This window comes from Bombina bombina, chromosome 1, assembly GCF_027579735.1.
Source record: "Bombina bombina isolate aBomBom1 chromosome 1, aBomBom1.pri, whole genome shotgun sequence".
Lineage (NCBI taxonomy): Eukaryota > Metazoa > Chordata > Amphibia > Anura > Bombinatoridae > Bombina > Bombina bombina.
The window spans coordinates 100,499,769-100,514,095 of NC_069499.1; the positions used below are offsets into that span (position 1 = coordinate 100,499,769).

Here is a 14,327-nt window from a genome sequence, read left to right on the forward strand (position 1 = left end):
ATCATTATTAACTTTACTGAGGGTAATTTCAGTTGAGTGTTGGGACAGAAGCCAGAATGCAGTGAATCAAGAGAGAAGTACTGCAGTCTAGCATGGGAAGAGAGATGATTATAGGAGATGCATTTCACAGGTCATTATTTGATCTTAGGAGGTGGACTGGAATATATTTGTTGATTAGTAAGGACAGGAAGTGGGGGGCGGCGGTGGTGAGAGCTTTGTAGGCCAATGTGAGAATTTTGATTTTAATTCTGCTGTGAATAGTGAGCCAGTGAAGGGACTCACAGAGAGATGCAGCAGATAGAGAGCCACAGGTAATGTGGATGAGCCTGGCAGAGGCATTTAGGATGGATTGAATGATGGAGATGTGGGAGAGAGGAAGGCCAGTTAGTAGGTTATTGCAGTAGTCAAGCCACAAAATGACTAGAGAGGGGATTAGTTGCTAAGTGATGTCAGAAACTGACACATTTTGGAAATATTGCGTAGGTTGTTGTGGCAAGATTCAGACAGCAATTGGATGTAGAGAAAACCAAAATACTAATGGCACTGCACAAATTTACAAAATAGGGTAGCCTATTGTTCTCTGGACTGGTAAATGTACTTTGTTTGTATAAATCTATCTATGATCCAGATTTTTTATCTGTAGAGTGGCTGAGGTGCTGTGTACTGGTTATTTGAGACAAGGAGTATCAATCCTAGGATTGATGGAATGTACACCTGTGTAGCACTCTTTCCCTATTTAACAATGGCAAGAGTTGGACAAGGTATAGTAGTCTAGAATAGGAGGAGTAAGTGTGGATGAATTAAAATATAACCTTTATTGGTAAAAATAAAAAAAGCAACAACAAAAACAATCTACATACATACTAAGTTAAAAATTGCAGGATTGGGTCTGATTAAATTATATCTGTTTTCACAGAAAATTTGGGTGGTTGTGATGTGTATATAGAGAAAAACTTGGATCAATAGTCCAATTTCACGTTGTGGTATTCAAGTGTAACTCTGAGGGAGTGGACTCTGGGTGATGGGGAGATAGTGATGCTGTCGACAGTGAAAGAAAAGTCAGAAATCGGTGTAAAGCCAAAAGAGGGGATTAAAAGTAGCTCAGTCTTGGACATGTTGATCTTTAGGTGGTGCGAGGCTATCCAGGAAGAAATACTAGATAAGCAGTCGCTGACATGCGAAAGGACAGAGGGAGAGAGAGCAGGGGTGGAGAGGTAGATTTGAGTGTTATCAGCATAGAGGTGATATTTGAAGCCATAGAAGTTGATACGTTTACCCAGTGAAGAAGTATAAATGGACAATAGTAGAGAACCCAGGACAGTCTTGAGGTACTCCAACTGATAGAGGCATTGAAGAGGAGGAATCTCCAGCAAATGACACAGAAAAGGACCAGTTGGATCCACTCTTATCTTTGTAAGAGAGAGCAGTGTCACAAAGAGCGGAGAGTCTATAGGAGGAGGGGGTGATCAACTGTGTCGAAGGCAGCTGAGAGGTCAAGTAAAATAGAATAGAATAGCAGAAAGAATATCATTTTTAACTTTAGTGAGGGTAGTTTCAGTTGAGTGTTGGGGCAGAAGCCAGAATGCAGGGAATCAAACAAGGAGTTGGAGGACAGGAAGTGGGTTAGGCGGTCATAAACTAGTTTTTCCAGGAGTTTTGATGTTAGTGGAAGCAGTAATATAGGCAGTAGTTTTCAGGAGAATTAGGGTCAAGGGAGGGTTTTTTGAATATGGGTGTGACTTTTGCATGTTTAAAAAGAAGATGTGAATGAACCGGTAGTAAGGGATAGTATGAAGATGTGAGTAAGAGCAGGAGTAAGGACAATCACTCTGTCACAATCTTGTTTATAGGTTAGTTTGAAATTGACTTCTCATGTGTGTATATTAGGATACATATTCTATTAGAATATTCTATAAAATTATATAATCCAGAACTTCTACCGTGAGATTGTTTTACATATTTATACCTATGTTCTGTCACCTCTAAAGACAGATAATAAAGAGAATACATTTTGAGTGTAACATGATACTCATCTAGGCTGCTTGTATATCTCTAACCGTAGGCGCTGTTAAACAGGATTGATGAAACCCTTTACTGACTTTGCCCAGACCACTACTACTATTATACCACCAATGTATCTACTAACTTATATGTCATGTAGTCTTTACACAAACTATCCCAGTATCCTCCAGTTCAGGCAAGGTTCTCGTATAATATAATTTATCCTTTTTTTTTTCTTTTTTTTTCTTCTTATACCTTGACATGTTTAAATATGTTAAGGTCTCTATTGCATCACCACTTTATTAAATTTGCCTTTTTTGGTTAGCACATAATGGAATAAAAACAAAGTACTTTTTACCCTCTTGTACAGAAGAATTCCCTTGAATACTGAGAGACATTTGCTAAGAATTTTTTAAATCACCAGCTTTTAGTTCCAGAAGCATACTTACATATGGTATAGCCAGAAGTTAATACAATTAATATCTCATGATTAAGATAGAGCCTGCAATATACTGCTGTTATCTGTTGGTATCCTTTGTTGAAGAGCATACCTAAGTAGGATCAGGAGTATCAATGTACCATTGGGAGCTAGCTTCTGATGTCATGCTCTCCCATAATATATTGAGTATATTTTCTATTTAAAAAATATTATCGCATATTCGTGGAATTCTTTGTAGTTCTCAAAACGGTGAATTTGTGTCTGCAGAAATAACACGCCCCTTCTTCACAGCAAACATATTATAAAATAAACATACATAAAGGTAGCCACCAATCAGTAAGCACTACCCAGGGTGTTGAACCAAAAATGGGCCGTCTCCTAAGCTTACATTCATGCTTTTCAAATAAAGATACCAATAGAACAAAGAACATAGATCATAGGAGTAATTTAGAAAGTTGCTTAAAATGTAATGCTCTATCTGAATCATGAAAGAAAACAATTTGGGTTTCATATCACTTTAAAAGGGCATAACCCCAATTCTTTCTTTTATGATTCAGATAGAGCATACAATCTTAAATAGCTAGTTCATATTCAGTCCTTCATTCTCATTATTTTGTTGAATGAACAACAACGCACTACTGGGAGCTAGCTAAACACATTGGGCTCCATTTATCAAGCAGCAAATGCTGCTTCAGAGGCCTGTCATAAGACCGCTGCTCCTTAACCTCTCCACCATTGAATTCATCCCAATCCAATCGGGATGATTGACATCCCCTGCTAGCGGCCTATTGGCCACCAGTGAGCAGGGGGCAGCATTGTACAAGTATTTCACCAGAAATGCTTGCGCAATGATAAATATATAGCGACTAATGTCCGCTCGACACTTGATAAATCAAGCCCATTGGTTGAGTAAATAATAAGAGGTATACATGTGTAGCCAACTATCAATAGCTAGCTCCCAGTAGTGCATTGCTGCTCAACAAAGGATACCGAGAGAATAAATAAAATTAGATATAAGTACAATGGTAAGTTATTTTGACATTACAGTTCCTTTAATGCCATTGTTCTCCTGCAATTACATTTTAAAAAGCTAACGGCTAGATTACGAGTTTTGCGTTAAGCTGAAAAAGCAGCGTTAACAGGTCCTAACGCTGCTTTTTCACTACCGCTGCTATTACGAATCTTGCAGGTTTAGGGGCACTGCAGACATCTTGGCCTTACCGCAAACCGACTTAAGTAAACTTTGTAAACCCTTTTTTCTATGGGACTTCCATAACGCTGGTATTACGAGTCTGTCCTGGGAGGCCAAAAAGTGAGCGGTACACCCTCTACCTCCAAGATTCCTAACGCATTTTAAAGTCAGTAGTTATGAGTTTTACACTACAACGCCGTAGCATAAAACTCATAACTAAAGTGCTAAAAACTACACTAACACCCATAAACTACCTATTAACCCCTAAACCGAGGCCCACCCTCACCGCAAACACTATAATACCATTTTTAAACCCTAATCTGCCGCTCCAAACATCGACGTCACTAGAATAAACATATTAATCCGTAAACCGCTGCACTCCCGCCTCGCAAACACTAGTTAAATATTATTAACCCCTAATCTGCCGCCCCTAACATCTCCGCCACCTACATTATATTTATTAACCGCTAATCTGCCGTCCCCAACGTCGCCGCCACAATATTAAATGTATTAACCCCTAAATCTAAGTCTAAACCTAACCCTAACGTCACCCCCTAACTTAAATATAATTTAAAATAAATCTAAAGAAAATTACTATAATTAACTAAATTATTCCTATTTAAAACTAAATACCTATAAAATAAACCGTAACAAGCTACAATATAACTAATAGTTACATTGTAGCTAGCTTAGGGTTTATTTTTAATTAACAGGCAAGTTTGTATTTATTTTAACTAGGTAGAATAGTTATTAAATAGTTATTAACTATTTAATAACTACCTAGCTAAAATAAATACAAATTGACCTGTAAAATAAAACCTAACCTAAGTTACAATAACACCTAACACTACACTGCAATTAAATAAATTAACTAAATTAAATACAATTAAATAAAATAACTAAATTAAATACAATTAAATAAATTAATTAGCTAAATCACACAAAAAAAACACTAAATTACAGAAAATAAAAAACAAATTACAGATCTTTAAACTATTTACACCTAATCTAATAGCCCTATCAAAATAAAAAAGCCCCCCTAAAATAAAAAAAATCCCTAGCATAAACTAAACTATCAATAGCCCTTAAAAGGGCCTTTTGCAGGGCATTGCCCCAAAGTAATCAGCTCTTTTACCTGTAAAAAAAAAAATACAAACAACCCCTCCAACAGTAAAACCCACCACCCACACAACCAACCCCCCAAATAAAATACTAACTAAAAAAACCTAAGCTCCCCATTGCCCTGAAAAGGGCATTTGGATGGGCACTGCCCTTAAAAGGGCATTTAGCTCTTTTGCAGGCCCAAAGCCCTAACCTAAAAAATAAACCCACCCAATACACCCTTAAAAAAATCCTAACACTAGCCCCCAAAGATTCACTTACCCCGGAAGTCTTCATCCAAGCGGCAAGATGTCCTCAACGAAGCCGGCAGAAGTGGTCCTCTAGACGGGCAGAAGTGGTCCTCCAGATGGGCAGAAGTGGTCCTCCAGACGGGCAGAAATGGTCCTCCAGACGGGCAGAAGTCTTCATCCAGACGGCATCTTCTATCTTCATCCTTCTGGCACGGAGCGGGACCATCTTCAAGACATCCGACGTGGAGCATCCTCTTCAAACGACGGCATCTTCGTAATAAATATCTCTTTAAGTGACGAGTTAAAGGGACAGTAAACCATAAAAATAATGTTATATAATTCTGCACATAGTGCAGAATTATATAACATTATATTAGCGCAATCTTTATAAAACATCATATCCCCTTTGAATTTTAAAAAATAACTGCTGTTTTTCAAACAGCGCATCGGGCCAGCTGTATAGTCACAGCCCGGCCCGACTGCGCCATAGCGAGCTGCACTTATTCTATCAGCCAATCGGAATCTAAGGGACGCCATCTTGGATGACATCACTTAAAGAGATATTCGTTACAAAGAAAGCCGTTGTTTGAAGAGGATGCTCCGCATCGGATGTCTTGAAGATGGACCCGCTCCGTGCCGGAAGGATGAAGATAGAAGATGCCATCTGGATGAAGACTTCTGCCCGTCTGGAGGACCACTTCTGCTGGCTTCATTGAGGACATTTTGCCGCTTGGATTAAGACTTCTCCCGATAAGTGAATCTTCAGGGGTTAGTGTTAGGATTTTAAGGGTGTATTGGGTGGGTTTATTTTTTAGGTTAGGGCTTTGGGCCTGCCAAAGAGCTAAATGCCCTTTTAAGGGCAATGCCCATCCAAATGCCCTTTTCAGGGCAATGGGGAGCTTAGGCTTTTTTAGTTAGTATTTTATTTGGGGGGTTGGTTGTGTGGGTGGTGGGTTCTACTGTTGGGGGGTTGTTTGTATTTTTTTTTTTACAGGTAAAGGAGCTGATTACTTTGGGGCAATGCCCCGCAAAAGGCCCTTTAAAGGGCTATTGATAGTATAGTTTAGGCTAGGGGTTTTTTTTATTTTGGGGGTGCTTTTTTATTTTGATAGGGCTATTAGATTAGGTGTAATTAGTTTAAAGAGCTGTAATTTGTTTTTTATTTTCTGTAGTTTAGTGGGGGTTTTTTGTGATTTACCTAATTTAATTTATTTAATTGTATTTAATTTAGTTAATGTATTTTATTGTATTTAATTTAGTTAATTTAATTAATTGTTGTGCAGTGTTAGGTGTTAATGTAACTTAGGTTAGGTTTTATTTTACAGGTCAATTTGTATTTATTTTAGCTAGGTAGTTATTAAATAGTTAATAACTATTTAATAACTATTCTACCTAGGTAAAATAAATACAACTTGCCTGTAAAATAAAAATAAACCCTAAGCTAGCTACAATGTAACTATTAGTTATATTGTAGCTATCTTAGGGTTTATTTTATAGGTAAGTATTTAGTTTTAAATAGGAATAATGTAGTTAATGATAGTAATTTTATTTAGATTTATTTTAATTATATTTCAATTAGGGGGTGTTAGGGTTAGACTTAGGTTTAGGGGTTAATACCTTTAATATAGTGGCGGCGACGTTGGGGGCGGCAGATTAGGGGTTAATAAGTGTAGGTAGGTTGCGGCGACATTGGGGGCGGCAGATTAGGGGTTAATAAGAATAATGTACGTGTCGGCGATGTTGGGGGCAGCAGATTAGTGGTTAATAAGTGTAAGATTAGGGGTGTTTAGACTCGGGGTTCATGTTAGGGTGTTAGGTGTAAACATAAAATGTGTTTCCCCATAGGAATCAATGGGCTGCGTTACTGAGATTTACGCTGCTTTTTTGCAGGTGTTAGACTTTTTCTCAGCCGGCTCTCCCCATTGATGTCTATGGGGAAATCGTGCACAAGCACGTACGACCAGCTCACCGCTGACTTAAGCAGCGCTGGTATTGGAGTGCGGTATGGAGCAAAATTTTGCTCTACGCTCACTTCTTGTCTTTTAACGCCAGGTTTGTAAAAACCTGTAATACCAGCGCTGCAGGTAAGTGAGCTGTGAGAAAAAACTGCTCGTTAGCACCGCATAGCTCCTAATGCAAAACTCGTAATCTAGCCGTAAATAAGTAGAAGATAGTTTAGAGTGGAATAGATCTGCACAAGGACTTAAGAGTGAGGACCAATCAGTAATAATGAAAGTAAAAGCTATACAGTTATTGTTTAAGTTAAATAAAACTAATTAAATTGATATTATTAAAGGGACAGGAAACCCAAAACTTTGCTTCCATGATTTGGATAGAACATACAATTTTAAGCAGCTTTCCAATTTGCTTCTATTATAAAATTTGCTTTATTCTCTTGTTATCCTTTGCTGAAGGAACTGCATTGCACTACTGGCAGCTTGCTGAACACATCCAATCACAAGAGACAATTGTGTGCAGGCACCAATCAGCAGTTAGCTCCAACTAGTGTAGGATATGTGCGTATACTTTTTCAACAAGGGATACCAAGAGAACGAAGCACATTTGAAAATATAAGTGAATTTAAAAGTGACTTAAAATTACATGCGCTATTTCAATTATTCAGATTTAGTTTTGACTTTTCTATCCCTTTAAGGTAAATAGTTATTTATTATTATTATTATTAGTTATTTGTAGAGGGCTAACAGATTCCGCAGCTCTATAAACAAAGGCGGAGTACAACAAAACAATTATAGGGATCAAATGGGTAGAGGGCCCTGCCAAGAGTTGCACTGTTGTAGTCAGCTCTTAAGAAGGTGATCTACAAACAGCTGGACTCTTAGGCTTACATGCTAAGGGGGTTCAGGGGATAGCAATGGAGGAGAGGAACTGGTATAAAAAAAGGTTAGCGTAGGTTGTATGCATCCCTGAACAGAAGAGTCTTTAGGGAGCGCTTGAAGTTTTTAAAACTAGGGGAGAGTCTTGTGGAGTGAGGCAGAGAGTTCCACAAGATGGGAGCCAGTCTGGAGAAGTCCTGTAAACGGGAGTGTGATGAGGTAACAAGAGAGGAGGAGAGTAGGAGGTTGTGAGAAGAGCAAAGGGGACGGGAGGGAGAGTATCTGGAGACAACGTCTGCTATATAGGGGGGAGCAGTGCAGTTGAGGGCTTTGTAGTTTGATCAAATATGAATGATTACCTATTAAACTGGGTAGTTCACCTCCTAACAATTTAATAATTATCTATGTGTTTCTATTGGTATATAACTAAATCAGTAATTTTATGATATAACAGGAAAAATCATTGGAAAATGTATTATTCTAAAAATGAAAACTATGTAGAAAACCATGATTTAAATTGAGTCTTACTGACTAGTGATTTAAATTGTGATTTAAATCATATCAATCCTGGTGGCTGCACAGTTATATCTCTTGTTATTGCTCCCAGAAGTGCATTGCCGCTCCTTCAACAAAGGATACCAAGAGCATGAAGCAAAGTCAATGATAGATATATAATAAAAAAATGTTTAACATTGTATTCTCTGTAAGAATCATGAAAGAAAAGGTTTGGGTTTCACGTCCCCTTAGTATTTTGTTACACCTCTTTTTCCATTTACATACCCATTCTTTCAGTTTATACACAATCTATCCATGCTGTTTAGAATTACCTCAAATTATATAATATCATTAGTAAAGATGGAAACACAACTCTCTCTCATACTGTTTACAGATAGGTAATAGCAATGTTGAAAATATTATTGTTTGTAAACCCAAAGGGATTCCTTTTACATTCAGTTAAAATATTTTTAATTTACTAATCCTACTTGGCTAACACCCAGATTTGTACCAATGAGCATATACAGTTGTAATCAAAATTCCTCAACCACCATTGCAAATCAGGTTTATTGTTAAAATTTACAGACCTTCAGCTATTTGCAATGAACAAATCAAACAAAAGCAATTAAAATAGCTCACAACTGAAAATGCAACTTTTAATGAATTTTGCAGTCTCAAAATTAGTCAACCCCTTCATAGCAAGCATCTTTAGTACTTAGTAGAGCACCCTTTTGCTGTTATGACCTGCTGCAAATGAGATGCATAGCCAGACACCAGCTTCTGGTAGCGTTCCTGAGGAATCATAGCCCATTTATCATGAGCAAAGGCCTCCAGTTCAGTAATATTCTTGAGTTTGCGTGCTGCAACCACCTTCTTTCAAATCTCACCAAAGATTTTCTATGGGATTCAATTCAGGTGACTGTGATAATTGCCACTGTAGAATTTTCCAGTACTTCTGTAGCCAAGCCTTGGTGGCATTTTAGGTATGCTTGGGATCATTGTCCTGTTGGAAGGTCCAATGATTCCCAAGCTTCAGCTTCCTCACATATGGCATGGCGTTTTTTCCTAGGATTCCCTGACACTTCAATTAATCCATCTTGCCTTCCACATGCTGCAGGTTTCTAGTGTCCAAGGATGGAAAGCATATTGGAGCCTACTTTTCTTGTGCTTTTGGGTCAGTAGTAGTGTACGTCTTGGAGTACTGGCAAGGAAGCCTTTTAAGTTTAGTACATGCCTTACTGTGCAAACTGAAAGCTCAGTGTCTATTGCCACCAAGTATGCAGGTCTTTTGGACTCAAGGGTTTTTCCACAAACTGCCTTCTCAGAAATCTGGTTGTAGCTGTTAATAGTTTCATTTTTCTGCTGCATTCAGGTAGTGTAACTACTCTTCCTTTAACTTTGAACTTGCAAACTATTTTCCAACGATGTCTTTAGAAACATTCAGGGCCTTCGCTATCTTTTTGTATCCTGTTCCTTGTTTGTGAAGGGTGATGATCTCTTCTCTTAACTTTTTGGGCCCATTCTTTTGACTTAGCCATATTTCTAACATGCAGTCAAACGTGACACTCAACAAAACCCTAGCCAGTTCAGGTATTTCATGTGTTCTAGCTCAATCACACTTGGTGCAACTAAAGAAGCTCTTGATTAGTTTTATCAGGTGTGCTTGAGACAACACCTGTTTTACATATTTGTGCTGTTGTGAGGGATTCTATTCAGGGAGTTGCATAATTTTGAGACTGCATTTTCAGTTGAATTTTGGGAAACCACTTGAAGCATTCATTTGTGTTACAGGGACACTGAACCCAAATTTATTTTGTGATTCAGATAGAGCATGCAATTTTAAGCAACTTTCTAATTTATTCCTATTATCAATTTTTCTTCATTCTCTTGGTATCTTTAATTGAAAAGCAAGAATGTCAGTTTAGATGCCGGCCCATTTTTGGTGAACAACCTGGGTTGTTCTTGCTGATTGGTGGATTGATTTAACCGACCAATAAACAAGGGCTGAACCAAAAAAATAACTGAGATGCAAATAAAGATAGGAAGAGAACAAAGAAAAATTTATAATAGGAGTAAATTAGAAAGTTGCTTAAAATTGCATGCTCTATCTGAATCCCAAAAGAAAAAAAATTGGGTTCAGTGTCCCTTTAAGCTATTGCAATTGCTTTCGTTTGATTTGTTCATTGCAAACAGCTAAAAGTCTGTACATTTTGACAATAAACCTGATTTGCAATGGGGTGTTGAATAATTTTAATTACAACTGTATTTGCCTTAACTATACGTATAAAAATCATAGGACCTTATATTTTCTCATGATTCCTGGTGGATTTATACCTAGCCATATCCTTGGACAGTCTATCCACTACCTGAACTGTGTAGCCACACACTAGACTGCCCAGCTCCAGCCAGAGAACACTCATACCCACAGGCCTCACAGACTTGTTGTCCAGCTTACTGGACCCTACACTGAGCTCTGTGGTGTGTTTATCTGGTTGAAAACCATGTATATCACTTCACAAAATGATTCTAATGGGCAGGAATGGAGCCATTGTTGTTTATTTGCATCATTCACACTAAATTTATATTTTGCACAAAATTTATGTATATCTAGAGAAATTAAATGTTACTTTTTATTTTTTTATTTTTTAGATGTTGATGAATGTGTAACAGAGAATCCTTGTGTACAAAACTGTGTAAACACCTATGGGTCCTACCTTTGCCGATGTGAACCTGGATATGAACTGGAGGAGGATGGCATACAATGCAGTGGTAAAATATCCAGCCTAACAAACACTATATGTCACTGGTCTGGGTTATGAACACTCAGCCTTTGAAATTTCAGTATTCAGGTGCATCAACACAAAGTCCACCATGTTTGCAAATACCAATCAATATGGTAAATTACCAATACTTGGCTCCCTATGTAAGAATGTTATGGGGCACATATCCAGGAATGTTTTTCTTTGTGTTCAAGCGTAAAGGGACACTAAACCCATTTTTTCTTTTCCTTAATGATTCAGATAGAGCATGCAATTTTAAGCAACTTTGTAATTTACTCCTATTATAAATTTTCTTCGTTCTCTTGCTATCTTTATTTAAAAAGCAGGAATATAAAGCTTCTTAGCTGGCCCATTTTAGGTTCAGCACCCTGGATAGTGCTTGCTTATTGGTGGCTATATTTAGCCACCAATAAGCAAGCATAACGCAGGTTCTGAATAAAAAATGGACCGGCTCCTAAGCTTTACATTACTGCTTTTTAACTAAAGATAGCAAGAGAACAAAGAATAATTGATAATAGGAGTAAATTAGAAAGTTGCTTAAAATTGCATGCTCTATCTAAATCATGAAAGAAAAAAAAAATGGGTTTAGTATCCCTTTAAATTGTAAAATAAAATAATTTCCATTTTGCTGCAGTTTTATAGTTCGACCAAGCACTAGATGGAATATTATGCGCATATTTTTCTATCATGTATTTGAGTCTCATTTAAACATGATGGGCCAGATTACAAGTGTTGCGCTAATAATAGCGTGGATTGACATAAGCAATATTGCTGGATCCTATTTATCAGAGAAGAGTATATATATAGAGGTCTGGTGAGCACTGGTATGTTTTTTTCCTAACCCTTGTTGAAATACATCGCTTTTAGAGGACTGAAAAATTGAACTTTTGGAGATTATGTCCAATATGGATTAAACTGCAGTTTACTATCTATATAGAGAGCTTGGCTATGAAACGTGTTACTAGGTAGGGCGAATGTGCTGAAAGTGTAATTCGTTTGGTAGAAGGAATAGTCCTGTGGACATTCGTTTTAGACAATCGAATGTTGATACGAATGAAAATCGTTTGAAACTCAATAATTAAAGGCTATTTCTGGTTTTCGAATGTTGCTTTCATTTTCAAATGTTCATAATTAGATTGAATATCCACTTTCGAAATTTCTAATGTATCATTCCATTTAACAAATACTATTCAGAAGTTCAATAGTTCATGTGGTAGGACATTTAGTAAATTCATACAAAGTAGGTACAAATATATCAATTCGAATGTTTCTATTTCGAATATTACACAATTTACATATTACAAAAGAAAGCATTAGAAATACTATTACATTACACGAATGTTAGAATGTTGTACAAACATTAAAACTTCAAAACGAACAAACAAATGTGTTAAGATTCGTGTAATTTTTCAAATGTTGTAAAACAATTGCACATCCCTACTTGTTACAGTATAAGGATTATCCGAGACTGTGAGGAATTTTCTGTTGGTTCTTTTGCCGAAGCAAGTACAGTATATAAATATTAATTGATGGCATTTAACTGTTCATAATCAGGAACTCTAGGACAATCTGTAGAACTTAGACAACTGCGGGTACCCCTATTAATATGTTAGCAATAGTTGCAATGGTGTGTTTTGCTATATTTTGCTCATATGAGTATGTATATTATTTGTCACTAATAAATCTATGAATGGTTGCCTATTCGGGATGCCTTTCTTTCACTGTTTTTCAGTTTATACTGAATTAAGCCTCATATAAGCAGTGCTGGATAGGATTTACATTTTTCTTGTCTTTTAATTTTTTAATTTTTAATATACATACATATATACAGTATGTATGTGTGTGTATGTATATATATATATATATATATATATATATATACTGTATATATATATATATATATATATATATATATATATATATATATGTGTGTGTGAGTGTATTTATGTGTTTTTTTTATGTATAACTATGTATGTGCACACATACATACATATATATATACAGTATATATATTTATAATGCATGTGTATATATATATATAAATGTCAGGTTTCTGTGATGTAAAAAAATGAGACAAAGATAAATCATTTCAGAACTTTTTCCACCTTTAATGTGACCTATAAACTGTACAACTCAGTTGAAAAACAAACTGAAATCTTTTAGGTAAAGGGAAATAAAAAAATAAAATAATATGGTTGCATAAGTGTGAACACCCTTAAACTAATACTTTATTGAAGCACCTTTTGATTTTATTACAGCACTCAGTCTTTTTGGGTATGAGTTTTTCAGCATGGCACATCTTGACTTGGCAAGATTTGCCCACTCTTCTTTGCAAAAACACTCTAAATCTGTCAGAATGCGATGGCATCTCCTGTGCACAGCCCTCTTCAGATCACCCCACAGATTTTGAATTGGATTCAGGTCTGGGTTCTGGCTGGGCCATCCCAAAACTTTAATCTTCTTCTGGTGAAGCCATTCCTTTGTTGATTTGGATGTATGCTTTAGGTCGTTGTCATGCTGAAAGATGAAGTTCCTCTTCATGTTCAGCTTTCTAGCAGAAGCCTGAAGGTTTTGTGCCAATATTGTCTGGTATTTGGAACTGTTCCTTATTCCCTCTACCTTGACTAAGGCCCCAGTTCCAGCTGAAGAAAAACAGCCCCAAAGCATGATGCTGACACCACCATGCTTCACTGTGGGTATAGTGTTCTTTTGGTGATATACAGTGTTGTTTTTGCGCCAAACATATCTTTTGGAATTATGGCCAAAAAGTTCAACGTTGGTTTCATCAGACCAGAACACCTTTTGCAACTTGCTTTTGGGAAACTTCAGATGTGTTTTTGCAAATTTTAGCTGGGCTTGGATGTTTTTTTTTGTAAGAAAAGGCTTCCGTCTTGCCACTCTACCCCATAGCCCAGACAAATGAAGAATATGGGCGATTGTTGTCACATGTACCACACAGCCAGTACTTGCCAGATATTCCTGCAGCTCCTTTAATGTTGCTGTAGGCCTCTTGGCTGCCTCCCAGACCAGTTTTATTCTCGTCTTTTCATCAATTTTGGAGGGACATCCAGTTCTTGGTAATGTCACTGTTGCACCATATTTTCTTCACTTGATGATGACTGTCTTCACTGTGTTCCATGGTATATCTAATGCCTTGGAAATTATTTTGTACTCTTCTCCTGACTGATACCTTTTAACAATGAGATCCCTCTGATGCTTTAGATGCTCTCTGCA

General features: G+C 36.9%; 1 protein-coding gene across 1 annotated transcript in view; it reads left to right on the plus strand.

Annotated features, from left to right (window-relative positions):
• Nucleotides 1-14,327, plus strand: part of FBLN5 (fibulin 5) — a 147,384-nt gene that overhangs the window by 107,566 nt on the left and 25,491 nt on the right. Inside the window, exon 7 of the mRNA XM_053697550.1 lies at nt 10,963-11,082. Coding sequence (XP_053553525.1) covers nt 10,963-11,082 — 120 coding nt within the window. The remainder of the gene's footprint in view (nt 1-10,962; nt 11,083-14,327) is intronic.